Genomic DNA, 17,354 nt, shown 5'->3' with positions numbered 1-17,354 from the left:
GCATGCGCACTGGTGTAATAATAAGGAAGTAGTTTTTTTTTCTGTCAAAGAAGGAAAACATGATAGTGTGGAAATTTTACTCCCCAACAGTATTCTGCTCTTGAGCACACAGTCGCCTGTGTTGAGTGAATCCAACAGGTGAAACTTTAACGCACTCCGTCTTTATTTTTGCTTTTTTCCCAGCTTCACTACCAACAAGCTAATGCTAATGCTAATGCTAATGGTAATGCTAAACAACTAAGTTTTGTTCATTTACCGAACAAACGCTTTGTAATGTTTTGAGTGCATGTTTTAGTGACAGCTGTAGTTGGCTCAGTGTTTCGCTGCAGGAGGATTAAAAACATATTTTGCATATTCTTATCCTACAGTAATAATGCAACAAATTAATGATGCGGTTTGTTTTATACTGATTATTTCTGCATCTGACTGAGTTCAGTTTGGTTGTGCCTCTGAATAATCTATAAAATATCAGAAAACGGTAAAATGTTTTTTTTTTTTTTTCAGGCACTCCTTCACTTTAGGACGAAGTTTCTAATACAGTACAGTAATACAGTAATACAGACAAATCTTTGAGTGACAGAATTTTTTTTTTTTAGGAAATGTTCAAAACTGAGTGTACATTTCCCATATTTGACTTTTCTGTATTACTTGGATTACTTCTATACTCGTTAAAGTAAAATAAAATAAAATAAATGTTTGAAAAGTTTTAGTTTATATGCAGTGAGTTTAGAATATATACAGTTTTCACTTTCTTAAAATACCTGCCCAAAAATATTGAAGTTTTCATGACATTCAGTTTTTTGAGATGCTAAATCCAAATTGTCTCAACATTTACATTAAAATATTAATTACAAAAATATCTGGCTTTTTTTTTTTAATGAAACGCTAATAACTAATTGATTTGTCCCTTGAGTTTGAGGTTTTACAGATTAAATGAATGAATGATTAGTCAGATGATAGATTTATTTGCAGCAGTAATTTCCATCAAGTCACATTTTCCTTTTACTAAATTGTTAAAAACCACACACATTGAATTAACAGTAAAAGAAAACATAATTTTTTAAATCAGAGAATAAACAAATGTTCACATTTGAGCATCTCTAACCTTATTTATTTATTTAGATTTAATAAGGCTCAGGCTGTATAATGCAAAATTGGTTTGTTTCTAGTATCCACCTTTTACACTTCAGTTTGTTTGGGTTTACATATTAGGCATCCTCAAAGTCCCACATTTCTATCCTGGTGAGAAACTGAATGGCTATAAGAAAAAAAAAAAAATTCTACTGAAATTACTTTTTTTCCTTTTGTTTTCTTTTCATATTTTTGCAGTGCCATGACAAGTATTTGTTTTGAAGACACATTGTAACCAATATCAGCTTTCTTAAAATATGCACAGTATGACCCCTTTAAGCAATTGATAGTAAAACTGTTGATTTGTTTTGGACTAATAAATTAATAATTTATTTGAATCTAAAATATTGTTGATTGTCATCCTCCTGGTAACTGACCACAAGACAAATACACAAGGAAAGAGAAACACCATCTCCTTGGTGGTGGTAATCATGTTCGTGCAATTGTTTGCTTTCTCAAATATAGGAAACAGAAGAAGACAACTCGGGGAAGGTTGACTTTTCCATTAACCTCCACAGTACAAAAAAAATCTGACTGCCTGCCTGATTTCCATAAGAGCATTGTCATTTCACAGATGTTGCCTTCGTACACACTGACATTTAAGAAAGATTGCTGAGAAATGAGATGAGGTCAGAAATCAGAGGTGGATGATTATTTCTTTCTGAATAAACAGCTCCTGTACTGGAATGAAGACCAACAGAAACAATATGTTTGGTGCTGGAATATCCAACAACAAGGTCAAGTATTCAAAGCTGGCAGCTGATGATGATGGTTACATTGACTTACAGGTCAGTCCTTGCTTTCAATACATCTGACATCATCCAACACACGGGGTTGATAATCCGTTAAGTATGTCAGCATATATTTATATCATAGCTTTCGAGTCTAGCTACAAAATTAAGTTGACTCTTAAGCTTTTAGTGCCTCCATTAGGCTGCTTTATTTGCTTGAGCAGTGATGCATGTGTAAGTCCTCACCACCCATGTTCATACTAATTAGCAAAAATGACAAACAAACAAAAGGAGCTCTTGTAAACGCTTAAAGAAGCATTTATTTCACTTCAATGAATGCAAGTGTTATGATCTTTGCAAGACAGTTAAAGTTTCAAGAGATGAAGTTGACAGGCCAGAACAAAAAACACAAAACAAGAGGCAGGTTCACGTTTGGATATCTCGCTGTTCTTCCCTCTTGGCTAGGAAGTACATAAAAAATCAGATATACAAGAAGAAATGGCCTTGGATTTTAGAAAGGCAAGGCATACGATCAAGTGGGAAGGTGTATTAGTTTTTGTGAGCTGTTTTTCTACTGCAGGAACTGTCTGTGTTAACTGTGCGACAGGCATCATGGTTGTTTTAGTGAATATATGATGCCTTCTGTACCTGAATTAAAGGTTGACCTTTCAAATTGCCAACCAAAGAAATGGTCTCAAAACAAATGGTGACAAAACTTGGTTTTGAACCTAGAATGTTGTTGAGATAACGTCTCCCACTCCAGACAAAGCAGAAAGGGGTAACAGCCAATGAACAGTTAACTGGATATCTACAACCCCTGGCAAAAACTATGGAATCACCGGCCTCGGAGGATGTTCATTCAGTTGTTTAATTTTGTAGAAAAAAAGCAGATCACAGACATGACACAAAACTAAAGTCATTTCAAATGGCAACTTTCTGGCTTTAAGAAACACTATAAGAAATCAGGAAAAAAAAAATTGTGGCAGTCAGTAACGGTTACTTTTTTAGACCAAGCAGAGGGAAAAAAATATGGAATCACTCAATTCTGAGGAAAAAATTATGGAATCATGAAAAACAAAAGAACGCTCCAACACATCACTAGTATTTTGTTGAACCACCTCTGGCTTTTATAACAGCTTGCAGTCTCTGAGGCATGGACTTAATGAGTGACAAACAGTACTCTTCATCAATCTGGCTCCAACTTGCTCTGATTGCTGTTACCAGATCAGCTTTGCAGGTTGGAGCCTTGTCATGGAACATTTTCTTCAACTTCCACCAAAGATTTTCAATTGGATTAAGATCTGGACTATTTGCAGGCCATGACATTGACCCTATGTGTCTTTTTGCAAGGAATGTTTTCACGGTTTTTGCTCTATGGCAAGATGCATTGTCATCTTGAAAAATGATTTCATCATCCCCAAACATCCTTTCAATTGATGGGATAAGAAAAGTGTCCAAAATATCAACGTAAACCTGTGCATTTATTGATGATGTAATGACAGCCATCTCCCCAGTGCCTTTACCTGACATGCAGCCCCATATCATCAATGACTGTGGAAATTTACATGTTCTCTTCAGGCAGTCATCTTTATAAATCTCATTGGAACGGCACCAAACAAAAGTTCCAGCATGATCACCTTGCCCAATGCAGATTCGAGATTCATCACTGAATATGACTTTCATCCAGTCATCCACAGTCCACGATTGCTTTTCCTTAGCTCATTGTAACCTTGTTTTTTTCTGTTTGGGTGTTAATGATGGCTTTCATTTCACTTTTTTGTATGTAAATCCCATTTCCTTTAGGCGGTTTCTTACAGTTCTGTCACAGACGTTGACTCCAGTTTCCTCCCATTCGTTCCTCATTTGTTTTGTTGTGCATTTTCGAGACATATTGCTTTAAGTTTTCTGTCTTGACGCTTTGATGTCTTCCTTGGTCTACCAGTATGTTTGCCTTTAACAACCTTCCCATGTTGTTTGTATTTGGTCCAGAGTTTAGACACAGCCGACTGTGAACAACCAACATCTTTTGCAACATTGTGTGATGATTTACCCTCTTTTAAGAGTTTGATAATCCTCTCCTTTGTTTCAATTAACATCTCTCGTGTTGGAGCCATGATTCATGTCAGTCCACTTGGTGCAACAGCTCTCCAAGGTGTGATCACTCCTTTTTAGATGCAGACTAACGAGCAGATCTGATTTGATGCAGGTGTTAGTTTTGGGGATGAAAATTTACAGGGTGATTCCATAATTTATTCCTCAGAATTGAGTGAGTCCATATTTTTTTCCCTCTGCTTGGTCTAAAAAAGTAACCGTTACTGACTGCCACAATTATTTTTCCTGATTTCTTGTAGTGTTTCTTAAAGCCAGAAAGTTGCCATTTGAAATGACTTTAGTTTTGTGTCATGTCTGTGATCTGCTTTTTTTCTACAAAATTAAACAACTGAATGAACATCCTCCAAGGCCGGTGATTCCATAATTATTGCCAGGGGTTGTAGAAGGACGATTTGCAGATAGTAAGAGTGAACGAGAGTAAGTCCTGTGTAGGGCCCTGACAGCAATTGGTGCCAGTGCTTAGCTCTGAAGTCCATAGCTTGAACTGGATGAGAGTCTACAACTGACAGGGGAAGTCTGAGATACTGTGAGCAGGATTCGTACCCAAGTTTACATATTATAGTCCAGGTTCTTCTCTACTGAGCTATCATTGCTACACTGAGGCATGAAAGGGAAGAAACCCAAAACGATGCAAGCCAGAGGAGAAATATCTGCTGTAGCTTAGCTTAAAGCTTTTTTTGTTTGTTTGTTTTTTAACAGTACTGCACAATCTGTACTGTTCCACCCAAAAAAACTAGTCCTTAGTCTTGTTCTGTGTCTGTGAAACAAGCTGCTATGTACTGAACCAGCCCACATTTCCACCAATTCAAACAGGAACCACTGCGTCAACAGACGTATCAGTGCCACACGCAATCAACAGAAACTTTTTTAATTTCTCTGACAGAGGTAGAATAATAAACACAACCCACTCACGATGTCTTCAGGATTGTCGACTCAGATTCCAGTATTTTCTGCTGCTTCTGAAATGGAACCAGCCTTTTTGGTTCTCAGCTGGTTTATGCTTGGGCAACATGATTTTAACTGTTCTAAATTAGACCTAAAAGCTAGTACAAAACTGATTCTGTGTTGGTTTAAATGCCACCTTTGTTTGTTTAAAAACAAAACAAAAAAGTAGAAGAAATAGAAGAATGTAAATTGGTGCAATATTCTGACACTTTTTACAGTTCAAGAAAAGTCCACCAAAGGTACCGTACAAGGCGATTGCACTGGCAGTGTTCCTGTTTTTGATTGGTTCCTTGCTGATAATCTTTGGGGCCCTTCTTCTCTCAGGAATCATACAGGTTGAGGTGAGTTTACACAATTTGAAAATATTGTATTTTAAATGCTACTTTTTTATTGTTGTGTGGGGCAGCACAGTGGTTCGCACTGGTGCCTCACTGTGAGAAGATCCTAGGATCCTGTCCCGCCTGGTCCTTTCTGTATGGAGTTTGCATGTTCTCCCTGTGTTTGCGTGGGTTTCCTCCAGGTGCCCTGGCTTCCTCCCACTTCCAAAGACATGCAGGTTTGGTTAATTGGTGACCTTAAGTTGACCATAGGTGTGAATGTGTTTGTCTATATATACGTCGGCTCTGCTATAGAATGGCGATCAGTCTAGGATGAACCCCACCTCTACCTAAATGACCCCTTAGCTCCAGCCCCACCCTCCCCTGACTTGTAATTGGAATAGGGTTTAGAAAATGGGTTAATGGATCTTTGTGTGGCCAGAATGTGTCTTCAGCCATCTCTGGAGGTGATTTTGTTCAAGTCTTCATGGTTTTGGTATTGGATTATAGTTGAGTCTGGCAACATTTCCTGAGGTTTACACATTAGTCTGGTTGCTGTCTCGAGTGTGAGTGCCACTAGCGATTATTTTCATGATCAGTTATTCAGTTGATGTAGTTTTAAAATGATTATACCTAGAGCTGCCACAAACGACTATTTTGATAGTCGACTAGTCAACTATTATTTTTGCGATTAGTCGACTAGTCAGATCATACGTAAATTGCAGCTTATCGCATTTTATCGATATCAATACATTATTGATTCCACTTATCAATCCTATTTGTTATCGATTCCCTTATCGACACCTCCTCTTAATTTTCTGTGCGTTACAAGTAGGCTTTAGAGGTTTTCTATGTCCGCAACATTTTGAGTCTTAAAGTAAATAAATATGAAATTTGTCACTGGATCCTTGATCTCTGGACATAGGCAGAAAAAAATCTGTAGTTCCTTTCAGACATTAACGGCATGGATGTCACTCTATAAGTCTGAGCTGAGCTGAGCTGAGCTGGCTGCTGGAGTCTGCAGGTCTGCAGCCATACAGTCTTGGGCTGCTGCACATCAGCCAGGACATTTCATTTTGGGAGGAAAAAAAAAACCATTTTGATCAAGTTCAGTTTATTGTTTGTATTACAATGTTTGGAAAGAGGTGTCATTTGATTTAAATGGTGATTCGCTTTGAAGTTATTAATTCTGAGTGGACTCTATCTTTCTAACTTGACTCGTCGGTGAAGCGTTTGGAGCAAAGGAATGGAGGACGATTCTCGTTTCTTTCTCGCAACAAGACAGGAGTCCCAGTTAGTCACTTTAATCCGCACAAAAATGACTCGCGATTGACATATTTTAATGGCTTTGGGTAGGAGTTGCCATTTCTGAAGAGGAGCGAAGCTGCGGGTCGAAGCACTGCTTCATTGGTTCAAGGTTCAAAGCAAATGACTCGTTGATTAGTTGTCGACGGTTTCAATAGTTGACGTAGTCGTGACTAGTTGACTAGTCGTGGCAGCCCTAATTATACCCCTGTAAACATAAGTTTGGGAGGTTCACAGAGGCATCACTGTGTCGATCCATGAGTCCTGTAAGAGCAGCTCCAGCTAAACTAGTCTATGGATTTAAATTAAACTTCACATAATGGTGACACACCATATGAAGATGTGCATGATGGAAAATAATCCCATTCTGACATCTTCAAAGGGAGGTTCATTCATACAGTCTTTCATTTTCTGACCATTATCCAGGTTCGGATCGTGGTGGCAGTCGACTAAGCAGCTCAGCCCACAAGGGGAGATAATTGAATAATTTGTTTGTTTTTTTTTGTTTTGTTTTTATATTTTTTTCACATAACCAGACGTGAAGGACTCCAGTTTATTTCATCCTAAAATATTTGCTACCACCAGTATATACATTAATACATAAAGTCAACTGAAAGGGGAGGCATGGGGGGAGGGGGGGATCATCTTCACACATATCTACACTCAACAAAAATATAAACGCAACACTTTTGGTTTTGCTCCCATTTTGTATGAGATGAACTCAGTGATCTAAAACTTTTTCCACATACACAATATCACCATTTCCCTCAAATATTGTTCACAAACCAGTCTAAATCTGTGATAGTGAGCACTTCTCCTTTGCTGAGATAATCCATCCCACCTCACAGGTTTGCCATATCAAGATGCTGATTAGACACCATGATTAGTGCACAGGTGTGCCTTAGACTGTCCACAATAAAAGGCCAATCTGAAAGGTGCAGTTTTGTTTTATTGGTGGGGGATATCAGTCAGTATCTGGTGTCACCACCATTTGCCTCATGCAGTGCAAGACATCTCCTTCGCATAGAGTTGATCAGGTTGTCAATTGTGGCCTGTGGAATGTTGGTCCACTCCTCTTCAATGGCTGTGCGAAGTTGCTGGATATTGGCAGGAACTGGTACACGCTGTCGTATACGCCGGTCCACAGCATCCCAAACATGCTCAATGGGTGACATGTCCGGTGAGTATGCCGACCATGCAAGAACTGGGACATTTTCAGCTTCCAAGAATTGTGTACAGATCCTTGCAACATGGGGCCGTGCATTATCCTGCTGCAACATGAGATGATGTTCTTGGATGTATGGCACAACAATGGGCTTCAGGATCTCGTCACGGTATCTCTGTGCATTCAAAATGCCATCAATAAAATGCACCTGTGTTCTTCGTCCATAACAGACGCCTGCCCATACCATAACCCCACCGCCACCATGGGCCACTCGATCCACAACACTGACATCAGAAAACTGCTCACCCACATGACGCCACACACGCTGTCTGCCATCTGCCCTGAACAGTGTGAAACGGGATTCATCTGTGAAGAGAACACCTCTCCAATGTGCCAAACGCCAGCGAATGTGAGCATTTGCCCACTCAAGTCGGTTACGACGACGAACTGGAGTCAGGTCGAGACCCCGATGAGGACGACGAGCATGCAGATGAGCTTCCCTGAGACGGTTTCTGACCGTTTGTGCAGAAATTCTTTGGTTATGCAAACCGATTGTTTCAGCAGCTGTCCGAGTGGCTGGTCTCAGACGATCTTGGAGGTGAACATGCTAGATGTGGAGGTCCTGGGCTGGTGTGGTTACACGTGGTCTGCGGTTGTGAAGCTGGTTGGATGTACTGCCAAATTCTCTGAAACGCCTTTGGAGACGGCTTATGGTAGAGAAATGAACATTCAATACACGAGCAACAGCTCTGGTTAACATTCCTACTGTCAGCATGCCAATTGCACGCTCCCTCAAATCTTGCGACATCTGTGGCATTGTGCTGTGTGATAAAACTGCACCTTTCAGAGTGGCCTTTTATTGTGGGCAGTCTAAGGCACACCTGTGCACTAATCAAGGTGTATAATCAGCATCTTGATATGGCACACCTGTGAGGTGGGATGGATTATCTCAGCAAAGGAGAAGTGCTCACTATCACAGATTTAGACTGGTTTGTGAACAATATTTGAGGGAAATGGTGATATTGTGTATGTGGAAAAAGTTTTAGATCTTTGAGTTCATCTCATACAAAATGGGAGCAAAACCAAAAGTGTTGCGTTTATATTTTTGTTGAGTGTATTTTGTTTAGTTTGTATAAAACGTACAACTGGGTTTGTAGAGTGAAACTTTCACGAAATTGGAGTTACTTGAAACCTGGGTGAAAATAAGTTGCTCTTGAGTCGCTTGGTGTAAAGGTCATCTGCAACGCACTTGAAACGTGTAAAAGTCAACCGTAACATTTGCAAAACACTCAGCTGCAGCCAGTCAAAAGACTGATATGGTGTCACACGATGATGTTAAACGACTGTTGCTGTAGCATCATTTCAACTGGACAGCAGCGGCTCAACAAAATTAACAAGCAATGAACAAAAAGCAGAGACAAATAATCTGTAACACTAGCTGTTTCAGTGGTCAGATGCACTCACAGGCGGGTCATCGGATCAACAACACATCTGAATTAATATTGATATTATGCATTAAAATGATGCAATACTAGAAATGAAACCATGTGCTTGTGCCACAATATGATACAACTATCACAAATTGATAGATGTCACCATACATAACTACATTGCCGTTTACACTATGTACAAGGTAATATGGTGAATGTTTAACTTTAAAGAAACAAATTATTCTGAAGTATGAATTGTAATACTTTGTGTTATCTGTTTCGTATTTATATATTTTATAAAAAATGTATGATCCTCATTTAAGGTCCTCATTTCTTCCATGCAAAGTTCATTTAAAATAGTCTCATCAGTTTATCTCAGATCAAGCATAAAATGAGCACAGCCTGACATTTGAGAAACGGGCGGTACCATAATCTGTCTTTTTTTTCTTGATAAATTATTGAAGTGATTAATTATTAAAATAAAACGGGATGTCACAGTGCCACCTTCAGGTACTATGAGCTTCCAAAAATGTACATGTGGAGTGGCGTTAGGAAGGACATCCGGCATAAAACTTCCACATAAACATAAAACTTTAGATCTGCTGTGGCAGCCTCAAGCAAAAAAAAAAAAAAAAAAAAGAGCAAATCCAAAAGAAATTACTTTTTCTGAATGTAATTTTTCACAACTTTTCTGTCACTTGTGGGATGACTAATCAGTTAATGGGCTAATCGCTTCAGCTATGTCGGTGATGCATATGAAAAGAGCCAAAGTGACCAAAATTTTAACTTCAAACGTAATTAAAAATGCTCATGCTGTTGGGAAGGTGTCGTAACACGGACCCACAACAGGGGGCGCAAATGAACGGACAATGAATAAGCCAAAAAGGTAACAGTTTAATGTTGTGATAATACACAACGAAACGTACAGTAATTTGCACAGTCAATGTAACACCACGTGACGTGTGGGCAGGCATGAAGATAGAAGACCCCCGACGAGAGAGAAGCCGCGTCCCACACGGCTTCCACCACCAACGGTCTGAGGAACACTGGAGCCGCCAAGTCCCGAGTCCCCAGGTGGCCTCTGTCTTCGGCTGTCGACCCTGGTACTGCTGGCAGAAAGCAGAAATATGATGAGTGAGTGTGAGTCCGCACACTCAGTAATTCTCAGTCCAAACACAGTTAGGAGGGAGCACCTCCACCTCCAAACTAGGAACACACTTGCAGCTCCTGTTACCACTTATCTGGATGGAGTGAGAGGCGAAGACGTCGCTTCTCTCACTGACCGCCAACCCAGCTGAAAGGGCACCACAGGACAACGGCTGCAAACAGATCAGACGTAAGTCACAGTTTAAATTCAGCAGAGAAATTACCTTGGTAATGGTAGTCGATTTCTCGGCTGGGAGGTGGAGTTGCAGTCCGGCTTTTATGGTGGTGATGATGAACGAGTGACAGCTGGTGCAGAGGATGAGTGACAGCTGTCACTTCTTCTGGGTCTGGCGCCCTCTCGTGCTTGGAGCCCGCACTCCAAGCAGGGCGCCCTCTGGTGGTGGTGGGCCAGCAGTACCTCCTCTTCAGCGGCCCACACAACACATGCTGTCGTTAAGCTTGTCTTTTAGAAGCTGTAATTAAAAAATAGTCTTGACATTTCATTGTGTGGCTGCCAGCTGTCTGCTGTCGTCTTGCTTTTCTTCAAAACAATGGTTTATGTGTGACTGTTATTAATGATTTTGTGGTTTTTGTACTTTGCCAAATTTGGGATCCCACTGTGGTTGCTGCTTTGTTAATCCCTTATAGCAGGTGGGAGAATGCAGAGGCTGCACGTTATTATATCTCTAATTAGCAGAAGGAGATTAATGCCCGCCCTTTTTCCAGTCTGCAGGATTGTATTTGCAGAACACTTGATATGACATGAAGACTGTTGCACACAGCAACTTACCAATTAGCTTGCACATGTTAAAAGAGCATATCTAATACCAGTAAATGCACATGATTCAAGCAACAGACATTGGAGAAGAGTGGGTAGATATGATTGGAGAAATGTTGGGGTTTTCAGATTGATGTGGTTTAGTCTGTTTTTGGTTTCAGATTGAGCTTGCCCGGTTGCCCTGAGCATGTGAGCAGTACTTTTGAACAAGAGTGCTCTTGGTGAATTGTAGCTGTTTCAAGGTCGGCACAAAGAAAGCTTAAATAAAATCCTCCCCTGCAGTAGCAAATGGAATGTGCTTGAGAATGCTTACCACTGACAAGTAACGCTTTTGTGCAGAAGGTTTGTACAAAGTACAATTCAGCGATTGTGACCATTTAACATCAAAACAGATTGGCTTCTTCAGATCGCTATACCTAACACACATACCATGTTTGGTGACAGTCAGCCAATTAAGAAAGACGACGTTGCATTCACAAGAGTTTTAGAAAATACACGCCACTGACTTTGACCTTTTGACCTCAAAATCAGTAGGTCACTGGAGGAGCGGCTCCAGCAGTTTCCACTCACAACATCAGAGGTCTCTGTTCACATCTGAGTGCAGAACCCTCAAACTCCCCGGCTTGAGGAACACACACATACCACCTCCCTGCATATGGAACACACAGACACACATACCTCTCCCCTGTGCATGAGCACACACACACACACACACCACCCCCCGGGGTGAGAAGGAGATTATTTAGATATATAATTGTAGTAATAATAATAATAATTGTGTATGGAGAAAGATAAACCAAAATAAAAGGTTTATAAAATCGCATAAATGATCTTAAAATATATTTTCAGAGGATGCTTATGAGAGATCTTATTCAGCCTTCCTCAGACAGGCTGCTCCACATCTTTGGGGTGGGTGCTAACCTTGTTAGACAGTCTCAAGGCTCATGTACTCGTCTTCACACAGCCTGTCTGTCTGTCGCATCAGGATGTAATCTCCTGAACATGCATCCTGTTGGACGTTGCCCATGCTAGTAGCTGGAGTGTAATAACCTGCACTTTTCCATAAACAGTGGCAGTCATGGGATTTCCAGCAAGCGGTCTAATGAAGGATGCATCAAACTGAAAGCTGAAAATGAGTCCTAGTTAGATGGTAGAAACACGTTGATTCTCTTTGGATTGAGTACTTGTTACTTGGTCTGGTTCTACTTCCTGGATGGGGAGAAAGCACCTAAAGATGATTTTAGGGTATCAGTGGGATGAATGTTTGACTTTTTGCCTCCTTTTATGAATCCTGATACTGGACGAGTAGATGAGATTAAAAAAGAACTGATATTGAATCCAAAACCTACTGGAATCTTAAACTTAAGAGTGTAACATGCATGCAAAAATTAAATGTGAAAGTGCAACAAGATAATATGCATGTGGCCAATGTAAAGCTTTAGAATCCCAGGGCTGTTAATTCTGTGTACAACAGTGCCATCTGGTGGTCAAAGTGGAGGGTTTACTAGATTTTACAGTTACGGAGGTTCGATTCCTCGTGTGTGAAATGAGCAATTTCACAAGATGATTATGTAGAGGGACACTAATTACAGTCTGCAGGATTCCACTATATTGTTTCATTACATATGGGGACGATAAACTGCCAAAAACTTTTCAAGCACATCAATTTCACCAACTGCTTTCAAAGCCTCCACAGGTTGATATATGAAAGTTATAAGACAATTTCTGATTCATTTTTGTTTTGCCGGTGCTCTCCTTGTTGGTTTGAAGTGTGCTGTTGTTGGAAATATTCCCATTTCCATCAAATTTTAATATTCCATCAATAAAATCTGATCAGACTGCCAACATGAAAGTCCTCATGGGACAGATTTGATAGTTAGACTCTCATTAAATATTTAACAAACCCTGGTTATTATTCTGAGTTCAGCTTTGTTTCTTAGCTGCTCATAAAATTTGCAATAAAAGAAATACTTTGAAATACACATTGAATTCTGGTCTCAACTTGGATTCTAATTTCGAAGTTCACACAATTAAGTCTGTATTAGTTTTTAATTGGTAATGTGTTGTAAATGGCCAAATTAAAAAAGTTTTAAAAAGTTGTAAGTGATTTTTCAATTAATCATTAGTCTAGTTAGTGATTTTTTTTTTATGGGTCCATTTGATTTCAATCGTGCAAAAAAAAAAAAAAAAAAAAAATCAAACCAGATTATTGACATTAAATTCATATCAGGAAGGATGCCCAATTGTAAAAACATCCACAAACATAAAAAAACACTGATGTGGAAATATAGAAAAAAAAAGGCTAAATAAATAAATAACAAAAATTTAATCATTCAAGTATGTTGGTGCTGTCAGGTCTCCATAGTAATGACAGTTGTATTTCAAAGTTGGACACAAGTTTAAATGATGCTGTTACCTAAAATATACATGTATTGCATTCTCAAATATGTGAAGAATATATGCAGATGTAGTTGAAATAGATTTTAATGTGCAGCCTTGGATCATCATTTCTCAATAAAAGTGGAAAAGATTCAGAAAAAAAATATTCTGTTAATTCCACATAGGGGGGCAAATATTTTTTTTTTTTTTTTTGCCAGCTACAGCAGCAATTGTTTAACTGTAAACTGAGATATTTTTACAGCTTGAAATAGACTTTTAATGTCCAAATTGGCCTGTCTTTGGTGAATAAAGGCAGAACTGTCCCTATATTTTCCACACAGGAGAGAAAATCCACTTTTTGGCAGCTACAGCAGTTATTGTCATCCTGTAAATATGAGATAAACAGGTTTTGACTAGCTGTGGAAAAACCTGCTGAATATATCTATGCTATTAAATGGGAATTATTGTGGGTATTATATGCATTCCAAGAAATTCTCCTGACAGTTTTTAACCATTATCTGATATTTAATGGTGTGAAATGTGAAAAATTATTGATGAATTGATCAGGAAAATGAGCAAGTGCAGAAAAATACTGAGCTGGTGAAGAGGGTTAATATTCTGAGAAAAGCTTATCTATTAATGTCATAAATTCGTGAAATAATCGGAGATTAACATGGTCCATTTAAAAAAAGAAAAAAAAAGACAAGAAAAAAATTCAAAGGGCCCTATCCTAACAATATGTGGTGCACGATCTAGACAGAAGATGATGCAAGTGGCTTTGGGGTATGTTTGGGGCAAGATCACATTCCTGTTTATGCAAATTTGTGCACAGCTTGCAAAGGGGCTGGATTTATCCTTTTAATTAGTCATAGGCACTTTTTGTTCAACATGAAACAAACCAACCAGAGTATATCCTATCATTCCCGTTAAGAGTGGAAATGCACCAGACGCACAGCATGTTATTGTTGTTATTTAGGAAGTGTTTTAAAGTGTGAGGATTTCTGGTTAGTTTTTGGGAGCTGCCCCACCCTTTCGGAGCGTGTCAGTGGGTAATAGCCACCAAAGCTCCCTGAGGTGAAGCAGGAAGGTGAAGTTGGTGTTTTTCCATGAGTATTCACTTTTTTTGTCATTGTGTGTGTATATAAGCAAGTTGAATACATGTTGTGAACCTGCTTGTGTCTAAAGTGCATCTGGATGTTACGCCATCAAAAGACCACAAATGCATGACTTTAGACCAGGGATTTTCTCATCTATGGTGCAGTAGGTTTCTGTTTCCACACTGTACCAATGTCCCTGACCACACCTTATTTTTACACCAGCATACACAGATGATAACTGTTGATTTCATACGTGTCACTAATCATCTCCATATTTTCAGCACCCAGATCGCACCATTCCCGTCATCATCATTGGAATACTGGTTTTCCTTCCTGGATTTTACCATTTGAGAATCGCCTATTACGCCTACAAAGGGTATCGGGGTTACTCGTATGACGACATCCCAGACTTTGGCGACTGAGTGTCCCTTTGTTCTGAAAGCCAGCGACCCTGAGACGCCTGCCTGCTGCTCACTTTTCTGATAGTTTGTTACAAAACAAAACAAAAAAACGCTAAATGTATTTTCTGGTTCTGGCCGTGAAGCACCACACAGGATTTTAACTGTTCTGCTAGATTTCATTAGTCTAGTAGAATCTGACATATTGTCATCCACAGAAAACCCTGAAGAACTCTTCAGGCTTTAAATATCTTGCTTAACTGACAGCCAGTCGCTTACTGAGTAAAAGATGTCAATAGCGAGCAGCTGTTGTCTCATAAAATTACAGGAGTATTGTTTTTACTCCTTCATCCAAGAATAAGTACGTCTGGGATGAGCAGTGAATGACTCCTTACTCACTGATACCTGAGAATGTTTGCATGCTTGTGTATTTCAGTAAGTGTTTGTAATGTGACTGACGTTATTAAAAGTCTCCACAGCGCCATCCAAAGAGTAGTTACTTTGACAAGTATATTTTAGAATGCAATCTGTTACACTTTGTGTTTGTGTACAGTACTTTTAACAGTCAGACATGTATTATTTTATGATGCATTTGCTTGATTTTTTTGAATGAAAATTGAAATAAAAGTTTTTATTGTGCATATTTTTCTTCTGTTATTCGTGACGTGGTTGTAATGATGTAACATTTACTCACAGGACGCATTCCTGTTGTTTGCATCAACATCAGGTAAACAGCGACATCCTCGTGGTTTTATTAAGGTGGATGCTGTCATCTCACCACATTTATGCATGCTGTAATTATTAAAAAAGGATTACTGAAAGTGAGTGTGGTGGGACTACATTTTACCTTCAAATTTACTTTTGAGTATTTTTGAAAATAAAGTTGCAGTTTTGAGTCTAGCAAAGCAAGCTGATTTTTGACTGTAAATAGAAATCTATATTTCTATTTGCAAAATTGGACAGAGAAGATGTTCTCACAGATGTGTAATAGAGTATTTGTCTGTGGAGATATGTAAACATTGATCTCTTAAACCTGTATCAGCATAAAGTAACTGATGATTTTATTAACACTATGTACAGTCTAAATCTATATCCAAAAATTAAATGATATCGATACCAAAACACTAAGTGGCTTATTAATTAATGATATTAGTGACCATTTACCAATTTTTATAGTAACTGATTTGAAGTTCAATACAAAATCACTGCCTTAAAAATTGATTTACGGGCTTGGAATCCTATTTACGATAAGCAAGATGCGAATTTAACATATTCCGAATTTGAAAACAAATTTCTCAATATATACAACAAAAATGGTCCAATTATACAGTATAATAAAAATAATAAATATAACGCTAACTCATGGATAACAAAAGGTCTTCAAAAGGCTTGTAAGAAGAAAAATATGCTATACAGAAAATTCATTAAAAGTAAATGAAGAGAGGCAGAGATTAAATATCCATCCATCCATTTTCTTCCGCTTTATCCGGAGTTGGGTCGCGGGGGCAGCAGCTCAAGCAAAGCCGTCCAGACCTCCTGATCTTCACACACCTCCCCCAGCTCCTCTGGGGGAACCCTGAGGCGTTCCAAAGCCAGCCGAGAGACGTAGTCCCTCCAGCGTGTCCTGGGTCTTCCCCAGGGCCTCCTCCCAATGGGACGTGCCCGGAACACCTCTCCAGCGAGGCATCCGGAAAAGATGCCCGAGCCACCTCAGCTGGCTCCTTTCGACGTGGAAGAGCAGCGGCTCGACTCGGAGCTCCTCCCGAGTGACCGAGCTCCTCACCTACCGCGTTCACACCAGGTGCAACGTAAGCAACAGCAGCAACAGGTTGCCATGTAATCCCTATGGAAGGACGTGTTGTGGCACCAAGCCACGCAGCGCGACGTGATGGACGCGAATGAAGCGACGTGAGTGAAGAGATTTTGAGCAGTTGGCGTGTTTGTGGTGCGATATTGCGTCGCATCATGTCGCGTTGCCCTCCTCCCCAAGTTGAAAAATCTGAACTTTTTCGTCTTGTCGCGCCGCGATGACCAATCAGGGACTGAATATGTAGTGACTTGGTGATGTCTGGAGTGTGACTGAGTTGGATGTGAACATGTCCTGTCTCTGGTAGCAGCCTTTGAGCAGGACTTATGTCCCTTTTGTCCTTTATTTCACAATTATGACAGCGTTTTTGGAGCGAGCAGCAGCACCACAGCAGCGGGAGCAGAGGTTTTAATTGTTTTACGTGCACGCGTGAGTGAATCGTCCGTGAAGATTATTTTATTAATTAACTACACATGTATAATAAAGCAAATGGTGACTGGTTTCTAAACACAATTATGACAGAGTTTTTTGGGGAAGAGCGAGGAGCAGCCCCACAGCAAGCAGTGGAGGTTTTTTCTTTTTTTATGTACGCACGCGAGCGAATCGTCAGTGA

At 39.6% G+C, this 17,354-nt stretch overlaps 1 protein-coding gene across 2 annotated transcripts; it reads left to right on the top strand.

Annotated features, from left to right (window-relative positions):
- The first annotated feature begins 9 nt into the window (after positions 1 to 9).
- Positions 10 to 15,283, top strand: tmem230a (transmembrane protein 230a). 2 transcript variants are annotated; one of them, XM_034192312.1, is made up of 4 exons: positions 10 to 138; positions 1,805 to 1,919; positions 5,138 to 5,260; positions 14,818 to 15,283. In XM_034192312.1, exons 2-4 carry the CDS (start codon positions 1,818 to 1,820, stop codon positions 14,956 to 14,958), a joined length of 366 nt encoding a protein of 121 aa, XP_034048203.1. In that variant the 5' UTR covers positions 10 to 138; positions 1,805 to 1,817; the 3' UTR covers positions 14,959 to 15,283. The 2 variants fall into 2 exon arrangements, with proteins under 2 accessions (XP_034048203.1, XP_034048204.1); XM_034192313.1 differs by lacking the exon at positions 10 to 138 and having other exon boundaries at positions 1,525 to 1,919.
- The last annotated feature ends 2,071 nt before the right edge of the window (positions 15,284 to 17,354 follow it).

The sequence above is a fragment of the Thalassophryne amazonica genome, chromosome 17 (assembly GCF_902500255.1).
Source record: "Thalassophryne amazonica chromosome 17, fThaAma1.1, whole genome shotgun sequence".
Taxonomy (NCBI): Eukaryota; Metazoa; Chordata; class Actinopteri; order Batrachoidiformes; family Batrachoididae; genus Thalassophryne; species Thalassophryne amazonica.
The sequence above is the reverse complement of the archived record's forward strand: the minus strand, read 5'-3'. Positions and strand labels throughout refer to the sequence as shown.

Coding starts and splice junctions, on each gene's coding strand:
- tmem230a (XM_034192312.1), top strand. CDS start 1,818: ATGAAGACCAACAGAAACAATATGTTTGGTGCTGGAATATCCAACAAC. Junction 1,920..5,137: donor ATGGTTACATTGACTTACAG/GTCAGTCCTTGC, acceptor CACTTTTTACAG/TTCAAGAAAAGTCCACCAAA. Junction 5,261..14,817: donor CAGGAATCATACAGGTTGAG/GTGAGTTTACAC, acceptor CCATATTTTCAG/CACCCAGATCGCACCATTCC.